At 35.1% G+C, this 19,826-nt stretch overlaps 3 protein-coding genes and 1 long non-coding RNA gene across 7 annotated transcripts; 3 read left to right on the top strand and 1 right to left on the bottom strand.

Annotated features, from left to right (window-relative positions):
• The first annotated feature begins 318 nt into the window (after positions 1-318).
• On the top strand, positions 319-3,124 carry LOC107946397 (26S proteasome non-ATPase regulatory subunit 11 homolog). Of its 2 annotated transcripts, none has more exons than XM_016880703.2 (2): positions 319-472; positions 1,603-3,124. In XM_016880703.2, the coding sequence occupies exon 2, from the start codon at positions 1,611-1,613 to the stop codon at positions 2,877-2,879; it is 1,269 nt and encodes a 422-aa protein (XP_016736192.1). In that variant the 5' UTR covers positions 319-472; positions 1,603-1,610; the 3' UTR covers positions 2,880-3,124. The 2 variants fall into 2 exon arrangements, with proteins under 2 accessions (XP_016736192.1, XP_016736191.1); XM_016880702.2 differs by having other exon boundaries at positions 323-472; positions 1,587-3,124.
• A 19-nt stretch (positions 3,125-3,143) lies between these two features.
• On the top strand, positions 3,144-5,672 carry LOC107946399 (vesicle transport v-SNARE 12). Of its 2 annotated transcripts, XM_041106992.1 has the most exons (6): positions 3,144-3,656; positions 3,774-3,870; positions 3,969-4,027; positions 4,106-4,282; positions 4,877-5,047; positions 5,393-5,672. In XM_041106992.1, the coding sequence occupies exons 2-6, from the start codon at positions 3,774-3,776 to the stop codon at positions 5,546-5,548; spliced, it is 660 nt and encodes a 219-aa protein (XP_040962926.1). In that variant the 5' UTR covers positions 3,144-3,656; the 3' UTR covers positions 5,549-5,672. The 2 variants fall into 2 exon arrangements, with proteins under 2 accessions (XP_040962926.1, XP_016736193.1); XM_016880704.2 differs by having other exon boundaries at positions 3,455-3,870.
• A 959-nt stretch (positions 5,673-6,631) lies between these two features.
• Positions 6,632-8,666, bottom strand: LOC107946400 (uncharacterized). Its single transcript, XR_001696926.2, has 2 exons — positions 8,076-8,666; positions 6,632-7,772 (listed from the first exon to the last, which is right to left on the bottom strand). It is a non-coding gene; the product is annotated as an uncharacterized lncRNA (long non-coding RNA).
• Positions 8,667-14,140: 5,474 nt separating this feature from the next.
• Positions 14,141-19,290, top strand: LOC107946401 (integrin-linked protein kinase 1). 2 transcript variants are annotated; one of them, XM_041106994.1, is made up of 12 exons: positions 14,141-14,280; positions 14,395-14,724; positions 14,842-14,916; positions 15,536-15,652; positions 16,542-16,636; positions 16,994-17,114; positions 17,227-17,306; positions 17,583-17,642; positions 17,913-18,034; positions 18,119-18,204; positions 18,294-18,409; positions 18,770-19,290. In XM_041106994.1, the coding sequence occupies exons 2-12, from the start codon at positions 14,410-14,412 to the stop codon at positions 18,864-18,866; spliced, it is 1,284 nt and encodes a 427-aa protein (XP_040962928.1). In that variant the 5' UTR covers positions 14,141-14,280; positions 14,395-14,409; the 3' UTR covers positions 18,867-19,290. The 2 variants fall into 2 exon arrangements, with proteins under 2 accessions (XP_040962928.1, XP_040962927.1); XM_041106993.1 differs by having other exon boundaries at positions 14,400-14,724.
• Positions 19,291-19,826: the final 536 nt, after the last annotated feature.

Raw genomic sequence — 19,826 nt, forward strand, 5'->3', positions numbered from 1 at the left:
TTGCATGTAATCAATCCGTACATGGGACGGGTAAAAGAGTAATGTACATATATAAAAGAAAAAGGTGAATTTCATAATAATAATAATAATTTTCCAACATAAGCTCTTTTATGGTGTAAATCAAAAGTTTAAATATTATTCATAAGTCCCAACAATCTTAAAATTTTATGTCTAAAAGCAAAAGTTATTTACATTTTTTACTTAAAAAAAAGCAAAAAAACAAAATCACTAATAAGATTTTCGATTGGGAAAGGCCTAGGGAATGGCCCAAATCACTTGAAAGCCCAAAATTACAAAGCAAAGTTCATCTACGGTCAATGAAGTTTCTTGCAGCATAACTCGGGCGACTCTTATCGGGTCGGATCCGACCTAAACTTGAACTAGTTAAAGCCTAAAGGGCACAATCTGAGTTGAGCAGGAAGCGTGTAACTCGGGGAAAGATCGATTCATCAGTCTTCTTCTCTAAGTAGAGGTATGATTTTCAAACTTTACTTTAGGGTTTTGAATTTTGTCAGTCTAAACTTTGATTTGTTTCTTTTCCCCGGTATGATTCAAGATATATGTGTTAATTTTCTTTAACAACGCAATTTTCGTTGTGAATTGGTTCTTTTTATGATTATTCTTTGAAATCTTCTTTTGTTTGATTTTGATGCGTTATGTGCTCAAGGCAGCCCCGCCGCCGTTGATTTGTCATCAGATCATCTGAGTAAAAAACTTTTGAGCACCTTTTTACTTATGAATACTCTATTAGGTGGCTTTGCCTTTTCTTTCCCTTGTTAGCAAGAGATGGAACCTTGAATAGCTAATAATTGCAATTTCAAGTATGGTTAGATATCCACATTCCTCGAAGCAATTATGACGCTTCCAATTTTTTCATCATAAGATTGAAATTTTCAAGGGTTGCGGATGCTCATTATCACTTGGTTTTGATGTCACATGACTGTTTATTCCATGGTAACTACATTGACATTCCATAGTTATTTGCGGTTTAATGAAATGAAACTTCAGTGGGTAACTGTAGGTCAGGTAAAAAGAACCCTAATATCCTTTTCTCTTGTGCTCTTGTAATATGTTGAAACCTTTAGCAATAACAAGCTTTGTAGTTGTGGATTCGTAGAATTTATGGTGTTTTCCCATAGATTTGTATAATATGCACCTCTTCTCAGTAGATCTCTGAAATGGCACATGGATATGGATGATGGACAATGATTTGTGGTAAAACATGTTTAAAGGGGACTGAACAATTGAACTCTTTATTCTCACAATCTTTTATAAAAGGTTGCATGGCCTGTGAAGGTCGAAGTTGGCTTGTAAGAATAGTTCTGGTTGCGTAAAAAAAGTGAGTTGTTTGATGGTGTTATTCTTTTTATTGAGTGATGGTAATCTAATTTGTTGCTATTAAATTCCATTGACTCTTGTTTGTTGAGTTTGTCCAATTTGAGATTTACTAGCTAGAATGGCTGCAATCCATTTTGTCGAAGTAGCTAGAAACTTCTCGGGTTTTTAACCTTTGTGTCCCTTTTTGTACTGGAATTTAATTATTTATGTGAGTTCGTCTATGTCAAACTGAATTGCTGATTTTGCTGGTTTTGGATTTGTAAGCATATACAATGTCTTCGTCCTATCTCCCAGCAACCACCGACTCAATTGCTCAGGCCTTAGAAGCCAAAACACCATCTGAAGCCATCTCGATCCTTTACCATGTAATAGAAAATCCTGCATCTGCTCCTGACGCTCTACGGATTAAAGAGCAGGCCATAACAAATCTATCTGATCTTCTTAGACAAGAGAACCGAGCAGAGGAGCTCAGAAGCCTTCTGACCCAACTGAGGCCCTTTTTTGCACTAATTCCAAAGGCAAAAACTGCTAAAATTGTCCGCGGTATAATTGATGATGTAGCTAAGATACCAGGAACATCAGATCTCCAGATTTCTCTTTGCAAAGAAGTGGTGCAGTGGACTCGTGCTGAGAAGCGAACTTTCCTTCGCCAACGAGTTGAGGCAAAGCTTGCGGCACTTTTGATGGAGAACAAGGAGTACTCTGAGGCACTGAATCTCCTTTCTGGTCTAATCAAGGAGGTCAGAAGGTTGGATGACAAGCTTCTTCTAGTTGACATAGACTTGTTAGAGAGTAAGCTTCATTTCTCTCTTCGAAACCTGCCAAAAGCCAAGGCATCTCTAACAGCTGCAAGGACAGCGGCAAATGCAATTTATGTGCCACCAGCGCAACAAGGTAATATAGATTTGCAAAGCGGAATCCTCCATGCAGAGGAAAAGGATTACAAAACTGCTTATAGCTACTTCTTTGAAGCATTTGAAGCATTCAATGCCCTAGAAGATCCCCGTGCTGTATTTAGCCTCAAGTATATGTTGTTGTGCAAGATAATGGTGAGCCAGGCCGATGATGTTGCTAGTATAATATCATCCAAGGCAGGGCTACAGTATGTGGGGCCTGAACTTGATGCTATGAAAGCTGTTGCTGACGCCCATGCCAAACGTTCCCTGAAGCTTTTCGAGATTGCTCTTCATGATTTCAAGGCTCAACTAGAGGAAGACCCAATTGTTCACAGGCACCTTTCTTCGCTATATGACACTCTATTGGAGCAGAACCTGTGCCGATTGATTGAGCCTTTCTCAAGGGTTGAGATTGCACATATTGCTGAACTGATTGAGTTGCCTGTAGACCATTTGGAGAAGAAACTTTCTCAGATGATTCTTGATAAGAAGTTTTCAGGGACGCTGGATCAGGGTGCTGGATGCCTCGTCATCTTTGACGATCCCAAGACCGATGCCATTTTCCCTGCAACATTGGAGACCATCTCCAACATTGGCAAGGTTGTAGATAGCCTCTATGTGAGGTCTGCTAAGATAATGGCATAAGAGTCAAGATTTACCGATGCTTATATACAGCTTGCAACTCGGTTCTAGCCAAAAACAAGTGTTCAGTGACACTGGATGTTCACATGTTTTAATGTTTCAGCTTTTAATTTAATGGTATTGCGGCACAACATTTGGTTCAAAATATGGAGTTGATTCAGACAATCTTGTGTTTGCTCACCATATGCTTGTCTATTGTTTGACTCTTCAATTATTGTTCGTATGCCGAGTTTTCTTTATTTCATAAACGATATAGAATCCTATTTATTTCTGATCACTGAATTTTTAGTATTTATGAATATACCTTTTTTCCATATATTCATTCTTCTTAGCAAATGCCAACCTATTTTGATTTTTCTTTTTAGGGATGTTTTTATTATTAAATTGATAAATTTAATTCCTACATAATTATTCTTTGGAGTTGAACTACAAGTGAAATAAATCATTTTTATTTCATTTTTTAACTGTAAATAATAACTCTATCACAATTTAGCTTTTTTTAACGGTTTTTAACCATATAAAAAATTAATACATTTAATAATATGCACCAAATTAATCTAATCTCGGACTTAGCATGGCAGGTGCTTCCATGAATTAGCAAGGAGTAACACGCAGCGTTTTGGGTAGAAGAGAGAGACGACCAACAAGGCAACTACAACTAACAAAACACGAGACAGAATCTAGCTGTCCGAAGGAAGCTTTGCTATATCTTTGTCCAGTTTTACGGGTCCTCGCCCGAGAGAAAGTCAATTAAATCCTCTTCCTTTACTCTCATGAAGAGTTGAGTAAAATTTAGATTATTTTACCAAACCCCCAACTTCCACAACAGTTTTCTTCAATTAGATCTAAATCTTTTTCTCTTTGGTGATCTAATCTTTGGCTGAAAATTTTGTGAAGATGAGTGAGGTTTTCGAAGGTTATGAACGACAGTACTGCGAACTCTCTGCCAATCTTTCCCGAAAATGCAATTCTGCTTCTGCTATTACAGATTCAGGTACTTTCCTAACATGGATCAATCCATTTCAATTCCCCCCTCCCGGGCCACCCCCAAAAAAAGTATATAATTTTTTATGGTGTGAAAACCTTTTGCAGAACAGAAGAAACAGAAGTTTTCGGAGATCAATTCTGGGATCGATGAGGCTGATGTCCTGGTACTATGTTGTCTAAAGATTTTGGTTTTGTTTTTGTGGGTTTGTTGTTTGATATGGATTTGTCTTTTTTATGGGTAGATTCGGAAAATGGACCTGGAAGCGAGGAGTTTGCAACCAGGGGTTAAGGCTTCACTTCTTGCTAAATTAAGGGAATACAAAGCTGATCTGAACAAATTGAAGAAGGAATTCAAGAGAATTTCTTCACCCAATGCTCATGATGAGTTGTTAGAATCAGGGATTGCTGATATACACTCGGTAATTTCTGGATCTTTCTATCACATGATTTAGGATGTTTAAGGGATGACGACTTGATTTATAACTCTATGCGTCTACTTTAACTTTGTCATCTAACTTGCTTGGAGAAACTTTATGTGAAGTCATTGCCCATGTTACTTGCATTATACATGTATATGTTCGATACAAGTATGTTCAATTTTTTCTATGTTTTTGTATGCATTTGGAGGATCTTTGAAAAGTTCATATGTGTTACACACAAGTATCAAATACGTATACTTCAAAAAACATTGAAGAGTCAGAGAGCAAGAACAACATAGTCTGTTGTTATTTGTTGAAGTTATAATAATAATAATCAAGCATTACATCCATGTATAAAAAATCTTTGAATAAATCAAACAAACAAGCCTGAACATAACTGGACAACTCCAATGCGAAGTTAGACCGAACCCACACTTGGTGAAACGTGAGCTTGGTAGTAACTCAAAGTTCTCAAAGTTTTGGAACTTCCTTCTTAGCATTAAGCCAGAGTCTTTATTGACATGCATGCTTGTTTTTGACTGTTAAACAAGTTGGTGAAGAATTTTTTGTGTTGAGTCGTGACCCATGGTGCAGGTTTCTGCTGAGCAAAGGGATCGATTGTCAATGTCAGTGGAGAGACTAAATCAGTCAAGTGAGAGAATTAAGGAGAGTAGAAGAACTGTTCTGGAAACAGAAGAGCTCGGTATTTCAATACTTGAAGATTTGCATCAACAGCGACAAACTCTTTTACATGCCCATAACAAGGTGTTGTTTCTCATCAAAATGCTCGTGCTTATTTCTCGATCGCATATTGTTCTTTTTCACTGAACCTTGATTTCTCTCTAATCTCTTTGTTGTGTCAATTGGGTCCATATTACATGTTTAGCTAGTTTCTCATGCATAATGGAGGTTTTTTTAGAATTGGCAACAGGTTGGGGTGGGTAGACTTTTTACTTATTCTGCTCCTGATCTAACCTTCAAATATTCCACCCCATACCTGTTCAGAACTTGAACTTCTCTTGAGCTCAAAACTGTCTGATTCGGATTATTTTATTTACCAACTATATATATGAGCTTATTGAATTTATGTGTTTGCTTGCTGTTTTGAAGCTTTATGATGTGGATAGCGCCATTGACAAGAGCAAGAAAGTTTTAACAACCATGTCGAGAAGGATTACCAAGAACAAATGGATCGTTATCTCGATAATCGTAGCACTTGTCCTTGCAATCATCTTAATCCTGTATTACAAGATTTCACATGGCTGATGAAATCTTTTGAACCATTAATGGTCTGCAGTTTGTATATGTTGATTCGCATTTGATACTTCCGTCTTTAAATAATGGTTTAACACTTTGAACTGATATATGTTATATGTATATTTGCTCTTTACGTTTCTGTTTGTTTTATGTTGTAAATACATCAAGTGAAACTGTTGTTTGCATTTATTTTTCCGAGTGTCCTTTTGATGGAATCTTAAAGAGAGGATTGGATACTTTTTTCACAATTTTAACCTTGTGTAACTGTCACGGGTTAGAACTTTAGTCTCGCAATTCATGTTGTCTTAGGCGATTTCTTCGTTTTAAATATGTTTAAGTCAGGCCTAGCTCTTGAAAGGTGAGAATTCACTCGAAAATTTTCTAAAACAATGGAAAAAAGATAGCAGAAGCAACTTGAACTGAAAAGAGTAGCAAAATTGTTGAAAAGTTACATGGAAACAATGCACACCAAGTGTATGAGTAAATGCTCTATATATAATCTTTTAACTCTAAGAATAATTGAATACAATAGGATTATACTTGTCCATGGGTTGGACCATCTGACTCGAAGGCTCGCTAGAAAAATGGGCTTGGATAAAAAAATAAGACTTATTTGGAAAACGGGCTGGGCCTCAACTAAGGTTTTTTTAGCCCGAGCTCGGCCCGAATATGAAAACAAAAAATTTGTTTTTTTTATTATTTTTTTTCAATTTTTTTATTATTTTCTTGTTTTTTTTCACTATTTTGCTACCATTTCACAATTATATTGTTACTATTTTTTTTATTTAGATATTATATAACTCTTGTTTTATTGTTAATTTTGTTACTATTTTTCACATTTGCTTGTTAAGTTACATTTATCTTAGTGTTATTTAAGTATACATATTTTTTAAAATTTATTTTCAATTTGTTGAGAAATATTTATTTTAATATTTTTTATGTATTATATATATTTAAAAAAAATTATATAAACAAATTAATATAGGCGGGTTGAGCTCGAGTTTTAATATTTTTATCCAATCGGGCCTGGGCCTAAAATTTTTGTTGAGTCCAGCCTTGCCCATAGACACCTCTAAATGGGATGAATACAAATAAAAAGGGAAAACCTTTATTTATAATTGACCTCTCTCAAAATCAACAGTACAAATTGAGTTACATTGACGATCAATATTAAAAGTCTATCTACAATTGAGAATCCTATGAGATTTAAATTCTATGCAATCTTATCCCTTTAGGATTTATCCTATTTACCTTGGTAACTTTAGTTTGATTGAAGTATTTCATTGGGCTGCCAATGTTTCAAGTAAATAGGCTTCTCTATGGATTTCACGAATCGAATCAATTCATGCGGGTCAAATGGGGCGTTCTGTATACAATGGCCAGGGGCTTTGATTCGCGACCTATGACATTCTCCCCCACCCATTCTCGCAATGCATTTGTTGCATCATCGGAATGATACTGACTTGACTAGCCTGGGAACTTTCTTGAAGCCTTAGTCGATTCCTAACTAGCCTCTCTGTCAAGTGGTCCTACCACTCGGAACACTTACCTCGACTTCCATCGTCTTCTAACTCGAATTATTTCTCCTTTTTGGTACTTCTCGTTTGCAAGAGTCCACCAATCTTACTTGCCCACATTGTGACTTGCCCTGATCAAGATCCCTTTGATTCGAACAAATAGGATTTGGCACATCCACTTTGAGCACTTGGTTAACATTGAGTCTCGCTATTAACTTTGGTTTATAAGCCCTTTGGTTTACCAGCTTTAGAACTTTGAAAGGTTCCTGTGTTCTTGCCAAGCCAACAAGTCAGAATGAAAAATCCTCACTCGTTGCATTTACTCGTCTCAGCTATCCAGTTTGCATCGCCACTTTTCCCCTAAAGTTCGATGCACAACCCATCTCTCTCTTAGGTGGTAGCTCCGCTAATAACTCAACAAACTTCAATCAATTCGTTGCCCTCTAGCATTTCCAATATGGTCTCTGTACAAGCCCATTTTTGCCCGGCCCAAAACCCAAATTTTTACAACCCAAAACACAAGGCCTAAGTGGCCCAAAATCTAAATTGGCCCAAGCCCAAAAACAACTAAAACATTTCAGCAGCAGAACCTAATCCCTTACCCTAGGGCGCCGCGGCCCTTGCTACTCCCATGTGCCTCCAACGCGCACCACGCCCAAAGTCTGCCACCACCAGTCGGCCTTTCACCAAAACGGCAAGTTGACCTTACCATGTACCTACAAAAAGAGACAAAAATGGAATCAAAAAACGTGAAGGAACAGTGGTAGAAATGAAGCCAAAATAGTAGACAAAAGTACCTTGTAAATCGGCTTTATAGGCCCAAAGATCGAACAATGTAAGGGAGAGGAGATTAATACAAAAAAAAGAACAAAGATTTTAAAAAGGTTAAAAACCTGATCGTTTTTTTGGTTTCTCTGTTTTCCGTTTTCTATTTTTATTTTATCTATTTATTTATTCATCTTTTTTACAAATCAGTTTTAACAAATAATAGAATAGAGAAAAGGCGAGGGAAATCTTACCTGCATCTCGCGTTCGCCGTCGCCGCCATCTGCTCTGTCAAAATCGGAGTCGAAAGGGCCTGCTTCTTGGCTGAGAACGGCGAGAGACGGCCTGGGCTTCAATCGGTTCCAGGGAACTGAAAATAGAATATGGTGGCTTAGGGTTTATTCTTCTTTCCCTTTGTTTTCTTTAAGAACGGCAAAGCAGTAGGCAGATTAGGGCAATTTGAGATTCTTTTCCTTTTTTTTAATAAAAAAACAGCGCCGTTTAGCATTAATAAACAAGGGCCGACCCGCGCACAGTCCCGATTCGGCCCCAGACCCGCGTGTTTTATAGCGCGTGGGAAATTTGCGCGCCAGGTCCTCCCTTTTTGCGCTATGGTTCAATATAGCGCTTTTGTTTATTTAATTTTGATCGCACAATTTCCTGCTAGTTCCATTTTAGTCCATTGAAACGCAGCACAGGAGGTCAATGGGATATTTTCCCGATTAATCCCTGCTTTACTTTGCGCATTTGAAATTGGTCCCTTTATTTGTTTATTTTATTTCTAATTTATCCTGCTAATTTAATTTAGGCTGCAATTAAGCCCTTTCTCTTAATCCTTTATTTGTTTATTTAGTTATTTGTTTGTTTATTTATATCTTTATTTGAAATTTTGTTATACACGGACATACACATTTTTATAGTATACACACACATATTTTATGTTATATATTTATACATACACATGTGTTTCATATTTTATAATTCCTATATATATACATATATTCTTTTTTTTCTTTTGTATATACTTTATAATCTTAAGATATAAGTATACCTATATACATTTTATAATGGACATATGTACATATTTATATTGTTTTATTTTGAATATACTTACATATTTTTACAATTAATATATATACATACTTATATATATTTTTATACTCTATAATCTATATGCATTTCTCATTTTAATATATATACGTATACACATACATCTTTTATATTTTATAATTTTAAAATATACATGCATACATATTTATCCTTGGTTTTATACTTCTAAAATACATATGTACATACATACATTTTCACAATATATATGTACACTAAGATACCTTTTTATAACTTATTTATATATACATAGAAACTCATATATCTTTTTATTTATAACTTATTTATATGTACACTAAGATACCTACTAACACCATACATCAAAAAGAAACTTTCAAAATAAGGCAATATTTCGCGTTTGGAAATTCGAGAAAACGTGCCCTAACGTGCTGGGTTTCAATTTCTCGTTTGACCAAATAGCAAAATATCCTTTTTAAACTTTCAAAACGAGGCAATGTTTTGTGTTTGAAAATTCGAGAGAACGTACCCTAACGTGCTGGGTTTCAATTTCTCGTTCGACCAAATAGCTAAATATTTTCTTAACTTTCAATCAATATTATTCGAGTTTTCTTTAAGGATCGTATTCTTAAAATTCTTCAAAGTTTTCAATCTTCGACACTAAGACACTAATTAATCAACTAGATACCAATTTTGGGCGCATCGAGGGTGCTAATCCTTCCTCGTGCGTAACCGACTCCCGAACCCGTTTTCTGGATTTTTGTAGATCGAAAAATGATGTTTTAATAAATCAAACTATTTATTAAAACCTTCAAATTGCAAGGTGATCCGATCACGCCTTATCAAAAAAGATTGGTGGCGACTCCCGTTTTTAGTTTTCATTTTCAAAATCCAAGTCGACCCCATTTTGTCAAAAAAATGGTGTCAACAGTCTCCTTAGCATTCTATCGATTTACCGAGCCAATGTTCTTTCCTTTATGAACATCCTTAGCTAGTTGGATTGCTAACAATACCTTTGTTTTGCCACTCATGTCTTGACTCACCAACACAACACATTGTTGTTATCGAGTATCTAGGATACACATACTGTCCGCAAAAGGAACCAAAAGAGCATTAATCTCGTCAAAAAAATTTAAGCTAAGAAAAAAATCGTAATCATCCAAGTGAATTACCTCGAAGTCTTCATTTCTTTTCCATTGACTAATTTGTAGCTCAACTCCTTGTGCTACTCCCACAGTTGAGACCCCTTTAGAATTAACAGTATCGATCTTCTTAGTTGGTTCACTAACTGAGAAACCAAGTTTACCTGTGATTTTTTTTTTATAAACAGGTCTAATGCCCTTATATTAATAAGAACACTCTTCATTTTACCTACGATGTTGATATCCACATACATTAACCCTTTCTGCTTACAATCCCTCTTCGCTTTCGCAGAATTGAGTATCATTAACCCAAACTTCAATACCTTACTCTCAACAGGCTCCGCTTCTTTTTTATTAGTTGTGGATATATTGGATCGCTTTGGACAGTCTCGCATCCTATGCGGACCACAACACAAGAAGCACTTTGCTGGATTATTCTCATTCTCTTTAACTCTCTTGGCTTCGACAGAATGCACAATCGAGCTGAGTCTTATTGATGTTTTATTTGGCTCATCATCCCCATCAATAACAGATAATACGGATCATTTCAGACAATCCCTCACAATATGCAAACCTTCGCAAAGGAAGTACCTCATTGGCCTCTGTGGTTTACTATTGGACTTCCACTTCCCATTCAATGGTTTTCCATTGCCACCACTATCGCTGCTATTCTCGACTGACCCTTCTTCATTTCTCCCACTATTGCCCTTTTCTTTGGGCTCAAAAGGCTTGAACTTGTTTCTCTTCAGAATAAGCTCAAATAAGGACTTCGCTACAGTCATAGCTTTGGAAAGTTCTTGAACCCCTTAGCATTGCAACTTTTACTTCGCCCACGTCTTTAGCCTATCCATGAATGAGAAAACGCCTCCATCTCACCCAAATCATAAATCTAAAACATGATTTCACTAAACCTCTGCGCATACTCTTTCACTATGTGCTGTTGTGTAAGCTGGCGTAACTTAGCCCGGGCCTCATCCTCGGCATACTTTGGGTAAATTGTGCCTTGAATTCTCTATTGAACTCATCGCAAGTCTCAATAGCGGTACCACATCGTCTCTCATTTGTGGACCTACAACACCACAATAACAAAGTAATATCAGTAAAATACATGACAATAGTATTTACCTTAGTAGCACCATCCATGATGCCTTTGGCACAGAAGTATTGCTCCATTCCCCACAAGAAGTTGTTCACATCCTTTGTCGACCTCGTCCCATTGAACTCTTCTGGCTTCGGGACATCTACCTTAGGCATAGGTGTCACAGCCAACACCTCATTACCTAAAGCAACTTTGCAAATATTGAGCTCCTCAATCTATTTCTTCAAGACTGACACCATAGCCTTGAGAGCATCATTCTTCTTAGTTAGTTCACCGACAACGATATTCAGAACCCATTGTATTACATCTACCTTGGTCCTTGAGCTGATCATGCCATGATTCTAGCTTTTCGTACGCCCATCAACTTCCTCGATGGTCTCCTTCACATCACCCATAGAGCCTTCAAGTTTGGCCACCCTACCATCTAAATTTGATAGCATATCTATCGATTGACTTGCTTTCCTAGCCCTCCCACAAGTGTCTATTGGCTCTTGATCGTCTACTCCTTTCGACATATTCATCGACACCTTCAAAACTTTAGCTCTTATACTAATTGTCACGGGGCTAGAACTTTAATCTCGTAATTTGTGCAGCCTTGGGCGATTTCTTCGCTTCAAATGCACCTAAGTTAGCCTAACTCTCGAAAGATGATAATTCTCCCCAAAATTCTCTAAGGCAACTCGAACTGAAAAGAGCAACAAAAGTGTTGGAAAGCCACAAGAAAACAATGCACACCAAGTGTTTGAGTAAATGCTATAAATATATTCTTAATTTAAGAATAATTGAATATAATGGGATGAATACAAATGAATGGGGATGCCTCTATTTATAGTTGAGCTCCCCCAAAATCGATGATATAGATTGAGTTATATCGACGATCAAGATTAAAGCCTATCTACAATTGAGAGTCCTAAGCGATTTAAACTCTATACAATTTTATCCCTTTATGATTTACCCTATTTACCCTAGTAACTCTAGTTTAACTAGAGCGTTTCATCAAGCCACCAAAGCTTCAAGTAGATGGGCTTCTCCATGGGTTCCACAAATTGGACCAATTCATGTGGGTCAAATGAGCCCCATTTAATAAATTAACCTCTATGGGATGTTCTGTACGCAATGGTCAAGGGCTTTGATCCGCAGACCATGACATATGAGACAACATATTTTATCATTATAAAATTAATATTAATTAAAAATAATTATCTTATTAAATAATATTTGATATTATTTGTTTTTAATTTCTATTAATAAATATAAATTTTGATTATTTATTAAATTTATAAAATAAAATAAAAATTTTATACACATTTTAATTTTTAAATCTAACCTTCTAATTAATTTTCATTTTCTTTTTCACTATAAATTCACAATTGTTGTATTTGAAACTAAACTCATTTTCACCGTTGATTTCAACCTCATTGTTACAGTATTTAATATCGTCGATACTATTATTTTTAAACTCATTGGAGCAAATCTCACCACGCATCTAAAGAGTGCCTAAGGTTTGATAAGAAATTTCTTCCCTTATTATTTGAACAATACCCATTTATTTCCATTTTTCTTTATTTATTTGTTTATATTTTAATCTATTACTTTTCCATTAAATCTTTCCAAACAACAGCAATTAATTATTTCAAAATAAATGAATTAAATTTAAGTTTAAAATATTTTATTTAACTTGAAGTTAGAATTATTCATAAATATGATCAAGTCGGATCTTACATACTAAGCCAAGTAAGTCACTCAAATTTTGGACCCATCTATCTAAAATAAAATATAATTTAAATATTTTTATAATAATTTAAGGTAGTTTTAAATTAATTAAATTTTCATTATTTTGTAATTAAAATGAAATAAAAAAGTTAAAAAGAAAAGAAAGACAAAAAAAAATAAAAGTAATTATATTTTTATTTAAAATTTACTTAGCAAATAAATTTGAAGGATTTATGTGGTTTTTTTCTCAAACTAGAAGGAATAAGTAGTATTTTTTAAATCATAGAGACAATGTATTTTAAAAATATTATTGATAAACAATTTTCGCCTAGTAAAGCTTACAAGTAAACCAAATATAGAGATGGCGACTAAGGTTGTTGTTTCCATTATTATATAATTTCAATATCACAATGGGTTTATGGTAAGATTGTTTATCTACAGCGGAATGATATATAAAGTCAACAGATCTCATTGAATACAAAATAAGATTTATGGCTACACAAACCGTTGAGAGAAACAATGAGACCCTAAAGTCAAGGGATGAATCCTATATTTATTTTATTTTATTTTTTAAATGTTATTGATAAACCATATAAAACAATAATGAAGAAACATAAAAAAAGGGGCATATGTATATACTAGTTTTGAATGTTACTAATTTTATGTGTCCAAATGTAATTTTATGATTTTTAAGAAGGGTAAGTTATTGTCACTTTAAAATGAAGTATTTTGGTCACTTTAAACTTTTTTCTTAATTTAGTTATCCTAAATAAGATAATTGTGTGAGTTAGTCATTTCTATTAAAATTTTCGTTTGCTTTTAATGAATTATTGACGCAGCATTTTGAGTGATTGACACGTGACATCTTTTTGTTGACTTTTGACTAAATTTTAAGGTGCTCCTTATAATTAGTCCAAAACTTTAGTTAAAAGTCAATAGAAAATTACTACATGTCATTCATTGAGCTAATGTGCCATGTAGTAATTTGTTAAAAGAAAACGAAAATGTTAAGAACGATAAATAATTCGCACAATCATCTTATTTAAATTTTATAGAGTGATCACTAAACTTTAGTCAAAAGTCAATAAAAAAATATCACATATCAGTCAATCAATGAGCTAATGTGCCATGTAGCAATATGTTAAAAATAGATAAAAATGTTATCAACAACAAATAATTCGTACAATTATATTATTTAAAGTGATTAAATTAAAAAAAAGTTAAAATAACTAAAATAAAATAAATCTATTTTAGAGTAAAAAAAATTGTAATTTACCATTTGAAATATATATTTCATGAAAATATCTTAAAAGCCACAACAAGTGACACAGAACTTGTCGGACCAAAATAAAAAAACCCTTAAATCTCGTAAACAGGCCGACGCCGACGCCGACGCCGACGCGGCTCAGGCGCTCACTCACCTACAGCATCTCCCTTGAAGTAGTAGTCCCACAATTTATATATTCTAATTGCATTTCATTTGTGATTTCTGCGGATTTCGATTCCAACGATATATATAATAAACATTTCGAGGTCTATATATATATATATAAGAACAGATCGTTGACTATGAGCTCAGACACATGCGGCGGAGGGTCGCCGGCGCAGGGATCTAATGAGAAAGGTAGCTCGACATCGTCGGTGGACAAGCAAAGGGATAAGGCGAGGGTGAGTAGGACTTCGCTGATCCTATGGCATGCTCATCAGAACGATGCCGCCGCTGTCCGTAAGCTTCTCGAGGAGGATCGTTCTTTGGTTCAGGCTAGGGACTATGACAACCGTACTCCTCTCCACGTTGCTTCGCTCCACGGTTGGATCGACGTTGCCAAGTGCCTCATCGATTATGGCGCCGATGTCAACGCCCAAGATCGCTGGAAGAATACGGTGCTACTTCTACTTTTCGTTTTTTTGTCTCATTTTATCTGTTTTTAGGTTTTTACCGTTTCCATGGTCTTCTTTTTCCGGATTTAATTTAAAAGTTCCTTTTCCCGATAATTGTAGCCTTTAGCTGATGCAGAAGGAGCTACGAAGCATAATATGATTGAGTTATTGAAATCACATGGAGGATTATCTTATGTAAGTCAGCTTTTTTATTTTGCAATTTTTCATTTCTCGAGTATTTTGTTAGTTATTTTCCTCCAATATTTAGTCTAATTTTAGAGTTCTTGAGATGTCTGTTCTTCGATTTGCATTCCTTCGTTGAGACAAGCCTTAACAGTATGGTGATGAATGATTAGTTTCTGAAAATACCACTTTTAGTATATTATTTAGTCCAAGGAACGAGTCAAAATTTTAGATATTCAGACTTACTTGAAATTTTGGATGGCGTTTAACTTTCCAACAGCTTTCCCTAGTTTCTATTAATCCATCTTTAAGATATTCTTTGTTTGAATGCCAAAAAGACATCCTTACTGTCGTTCATTTGAAGTTTGCTGACCTTGTCTAAGGTATATCAAAATGATGGCTGTTTGTTCACAATGTTATGTGATGTTTAAACTTTACAGTACCTATGAACAATTTCCTTAAGACTACGATGCACACTGGTTTTGGTTCTTAATTCTTGTTTGTTATCCCATTTGGTCTGATTATACTGGAGCTGGTTAAACAAGTTCAATTGATTAAACACTTCTAGACCTTGTTAGGTTTGCATTTTAACTGCTTTTATGGGCTGAAATTGAACTTTTAATTATTGCAGGGCCAAAATGGTAGCCATTTTGAATCAAAGCCTGTTCCACCCCCTCTACCAAACAAGTGTGACTGGGAAATTGACCCTTCTGAGCTGGACTTCTCAAATTCAAACATCATAGGGAAGGTGTGCTTTCAATTTCTTAATGTTACTAATTTTCAGAGCTGCACTTGCTTGCCATGCATGCAAACTGTTTAAAGTGCAAAACCATATTGAGAAAATTTTTTGCTTCAATTGTTGCTTGATGTACCTGTCTTGATTTTAGTCTTTGCTTGATAAGAAGGATGGAATTTTTTATCCAACGTTTAGGTTCATAACCACCTTCCACCATTTAGCTTAACCATTGAATTAAAAATTATTTCTTCCTCTTTCTGATGATCCCAACCAAGCAAAGCCTTAATTCACTTACTGTGAATAGGATCCGGTGTCTTCTATTGTTTTGTTTGGAAGTGCTTGTAATTGTTAATCAAATCAGAGAGTGCTGCTTATCAGGGGTTTAGATGCGTGGTGTTTTCCAAAATAGGTAATAAAGATTCTCTTATGACTAGCATTATGATAATCACCACTTTGGCAAGATTGTAATCATTTGATGGAACGGAGATTTAATCCGTCTGAATTTAATAGTCATCATTGACAATTACATCAACATCGGCCCTAATCAGGACATGTTCTTTGGAAGTATGATCCGATCTCTCTGTATTTGGAGATGACTGAATGTACAGATCCTTTTCTGCTTGCTTGAAAAGTTAGAAAGGTTGGTTATAATTAAATTGGTATTTCAGAATATGCTTCTGTGGGCGAACCTAAGTTTGAATTAGCTGTCAAACGACTTTATGGGTTTTCATTGTTAGTGTGTCCCTTTGATGTGTAAGTTCCATCTGGCTGTTTGGAACTTGAATTTATATACGAGCTGCTAATATTCTGGGCATCAGCAGTTCAACATGCAAGTAACTTGATTCATCTTCCTTGTGTTATCCGGTATATGTGCTTTCACTGACTAATCTCATACTGCCAGGGTTCATTTGGTGAAATTTTAAAAGCCAGTTGGCGAGGAACACCTGTAGCTGTCAAACGCATTCTTCCATCACTTTCAGATGACAGATTAGTGATGTAAGGCCTCTATGTTTTGAATATATATATTGTTAGCATCGAGGCCCTTTCCCATGAATGTTTGCTTTCTTTGTTGTGTGCCATATGCTCAAAATTATGTTCTCATTGACAATGAATAGTGACTGAAGGAAAATATAAAATTGACATGATTTATCCAAGAAGGCATGAAACATTTTCTTTGATGGCTCATAGTTCATGCCTCTCCTTGGTGTAATTTGGTTAAAATTTTGAAGTTGCTTCCACATGTCATAGGGTTAATCTGACACTTGTCATAGCTATGATTAATTTCTTCTCAATCTTGTTTTTTATTGTACTAAGAATGCAATTCTTTGTGTGGGTTCTGCTGTTCTGATTCAGTCAGGATTTCCGGCATGAAGTGAAGTTGCTTGTAAAGCTCCGCCATCCTAATATTGTTCAATTCCTCGGAGCTGTCACTGACAGGAAGCCTCTTATGTTAATTACTGAGTATTTAAGAGGGGTATGTTACTGCACATATGTTGTTTTCCCTGATAGTTTAGTTCTATCTGTAGAATATTTTATTAGAAATCTTAAATTTTACTTTAATTACTTGTAATTATGTGCTATTACAGGGTGATCTTCATCAGCATCTCAAGGAAAAGGGTGCACTTCATCCATCAACTGCCATCAACTTTGCTTTGGACATTGCTAGGTATATGAGAATTCTTCTACTCTAAGTTGTATTGCCGGTGCAGCACTCCATGTCATGTTCATGGTATCCAAGTAAAACTTGGTGAAAAAGAGCATACAATAAATCACGTTTTCTTAATTAGGATAAAATCGTTAATTTTCTTTGGTTTTGAACAACTTCTGTTGCTTCTGACAAGGAGCTACTCTGCAGAATATGTATTAGCTACATGACTGCATTGAATTTTCTCTCGTATGTATGCTATTTTGCTAATCTGGATTTTATGAATTTTGTTGCCAGGGGTATGGCTTATCTTCACACTGAGCCAAATGTGATTATTCATCGGGACCTAAAACCGAGGTGAGTCAGTTGCTATTTCAGTTTTGCTGTGCAAAGGATCCTGTTTTTGTTCTTATTGTTTCAAGGCTCTATGCAGTTACATTGAATGCACGCATATGTTGTATAAATTACTTTCTTGAATTTTGAATGTTTAATGCACTTTTTTTAATATCTGAAAACACTAAATATTTTCTGATTTATCTGGTCGATTACTTTTCTTTTTTGCTTCAATGATTGAAAATTTTGAATTACATCGACTTTTTCATGTTAAAATTCATTTCTTTTTATCAGGAATGTGCTTTTAGTCAACTCTAGTGCAGACCATTTGAAAGTCGGAGACTTTGGACTGAGCAAGCTCATCAAAGTTCAAAATTCTCATGATGTCTACAAAATGACTGGCGAGACAGGGAGTTGTGAGTGTCACTTATAGATTTCCTTTGGATAAAATATGATCCTCAGATTCTTACTTTCTTTTACATTATCTGGAATTGGAATAGATCGTTATATGGCTCCTGAAGTTTTCAAGCACCGGAAATATGATAAAAAGGTTGATGTTTTCTCCTTCGCAATGATACTTTATCAGGTAGTCTTACTCCTCACTTGTGATGAAGTTGATCATGAAGTATTTTTGAGAATACTTCTAATAATGCATGTTATTTTTACTTGGACTAGATGCTTGAAGGAGATCCACCTTTGTCAAATTATGAACCTTATGAAGCAGCTAAGTATGTTGCAGACGGACACCGTCCTATTTTTCGGTCAAAATCATACCTCCCTGAACTAAGAGAGTAAGCCATCCATACAATTTTCTACTTCACTAAAAACTTTTTGCAGTTTGTCTACATGTTCATGTTCCAACCATAACTCGAGTTTTAAAACAATAAGTTGGTTAATACTTAATATAAACTATCATGTCTGCATGAAGATCTGCATATTGCTACTATTTATTTATTACTAATTAGCATCTTGACAGCTACCACACATTGAAGTACTTGTGTTTGACACATACCCGAGCATAGATATAGGGATATGACTCAACTTTAAGAAAAATGAGCATATCTGTGTCAAACATACCTTTCGCCCTTTGTTTCGAAGATGTTTAGTGATATCTTTTCTTATTGTTTTCTTTTTTCTTGAATCTTTCTTAGCTTAACAAGCCAGTGTTGGGCTGCTGACATGAACCAAAGACCTTCATTCTTGGATATTCTCAAGAGGCTGGAAAAGATCAAGGAAAATGTACCTTGAGATCATCCTTGGAATATATTCAGCACATGACATTGGAAGATTCCATGAAACTAATACGGAGGGTATACATCTCCTTTCCTCCGCCCACATCCCGCTTGGCCATTCCTGCAGATGGTATTGTGAATGCACTCAGTAAGTAGCTTTGTGATGATAGATTTTTCCATGACCGGATTTCATCTATTTGTTCCTGAATTCAACCATGAACTAGGTGTGTCTTTATTTCGACTATTACTTCTCACATGGATTGGAATTATATAAAAATTTTTACTCATCTTGCAGAGATTTATTTTTCAACCTTCAATTGTAATTCCTTATAATCAATATTGATTATAAGAAGTAATAATAGACAATAAAATCCTACGTTGTATTGTCTGTATGAAAATTGTTGGACAAAGCAAATTCTAATTGCATAAAGTTAGTTATATATGTAAGTATTTTATATATATATATTTTGCACTTAATTAATTATACTCACTTGATAAAGGTTTGTATATTAGGGATAAGAACACTTCGATAAAGATGCCTAAATTTTAGGATCTTATTCAGCGGGCATACCATCCATGTTAGGACTCAGTTGGCCTAAATGTAGCTTTGATCTTTGGGTGTCTGATACTGTATGTGTTAGATGCGAGCATGTTCAATATTTTTAGGGTTTTTTCCTCCATTGTAGGAGCTTGTTTAGCAAGCATCCCATGTGACTTAATACTCATTTTGGCATAGATATATTTGTGCCACTTGTATTCGAGTGTGTGTGTTAAAAACACAAATGTATATCTCTAATATAGGGTATATGCAACTTTTTAACTTTTGTTTTTCAGAGGATCAGTGAACCTGAGGAAAAAAACCCGAAGAGAATATAAGGTTTAAGAATTATTGACCAACAAAATATAAGAAAGGTACGGTTACTGTCGTTTACGGAAATAACTTCTATTTGATTTCATTTTAGAGAGCAGTCAGAAT

The sequence above is a fragment of the Gossypium hirsutum genome, chromosome D12, assembly GCF_007990345.1.
Source record: "Gossypium hirsutum isolate 1008001.06 chromosome D12, Gossypium_hirsutum_v2.1, whole genome shotgun sequence".
Taxonomy (NCBI): domain Eukaryota; kingdom Viridiplantae; phylum Streptophyta; class Magnoliopsida; order Malvales; family Malvaceae; genus Gossypium; species Gossypium hirsutum.

What these genes read in the sequence shown, in the direction of transcription:
- LOC107946399 (XM_041106992.1), top strand. Translation starts at nt 3,774, where the DNA reads ATGAGTGAGGTTTTCGAAGGTTATGAACGACAGTACTGCGAACTCTCT. An exon ending in TTCTGCTATTACAGATTCAG is followed by an intron (nt 3,871 to 3,968) that starts GTACTTTCCTAA and finishes AACCTTTTGCAG; the next exon opens with AACAGAAGAAACAGAAGTTT. An exon ending in TTTTACATGCCCATAACAAG is followed by an intron (nt 5,048 to 5,392) that starts GTGTTGTTTCTC and finishes GCTGTTTTGAAG; the next exon opens with CTTTATGATGTGGATAGCGC.
- LOC107946401 (XM_041106994.1), top strand. Translation starts at nt 14,410, where the DNA reads ATGAGCTCAGACACATGCGGCGGAGGGTCGCCGGCGCAGGGATCTAAT. An exon ending in GACTGGCGAGACAGGGAGTT is followed by an intron (nt 18,035 to 18,118) that starts GTGAGTGTCACT and finishes GAATTGGAATAG; the next exon opens with ATCGTTATATGGCTCCTGAA. An exon ending in TCGCAATGATACTTTATCAG is followed by an intron (nt 18,205 to 18,293) that starts GTAGTCTTACTC and finishes TACTTGGACTAG; the next exon opens with ATGCTTGAAGGAGATCCACC.
- LOC107946397 (XM_016880703.2), top strand. Translation starts at nt 1,611, where the DNA reads ATGTCTTCGTCCTATCTCCCAGCAACCACCGACTCAATTGCTCAGGCC.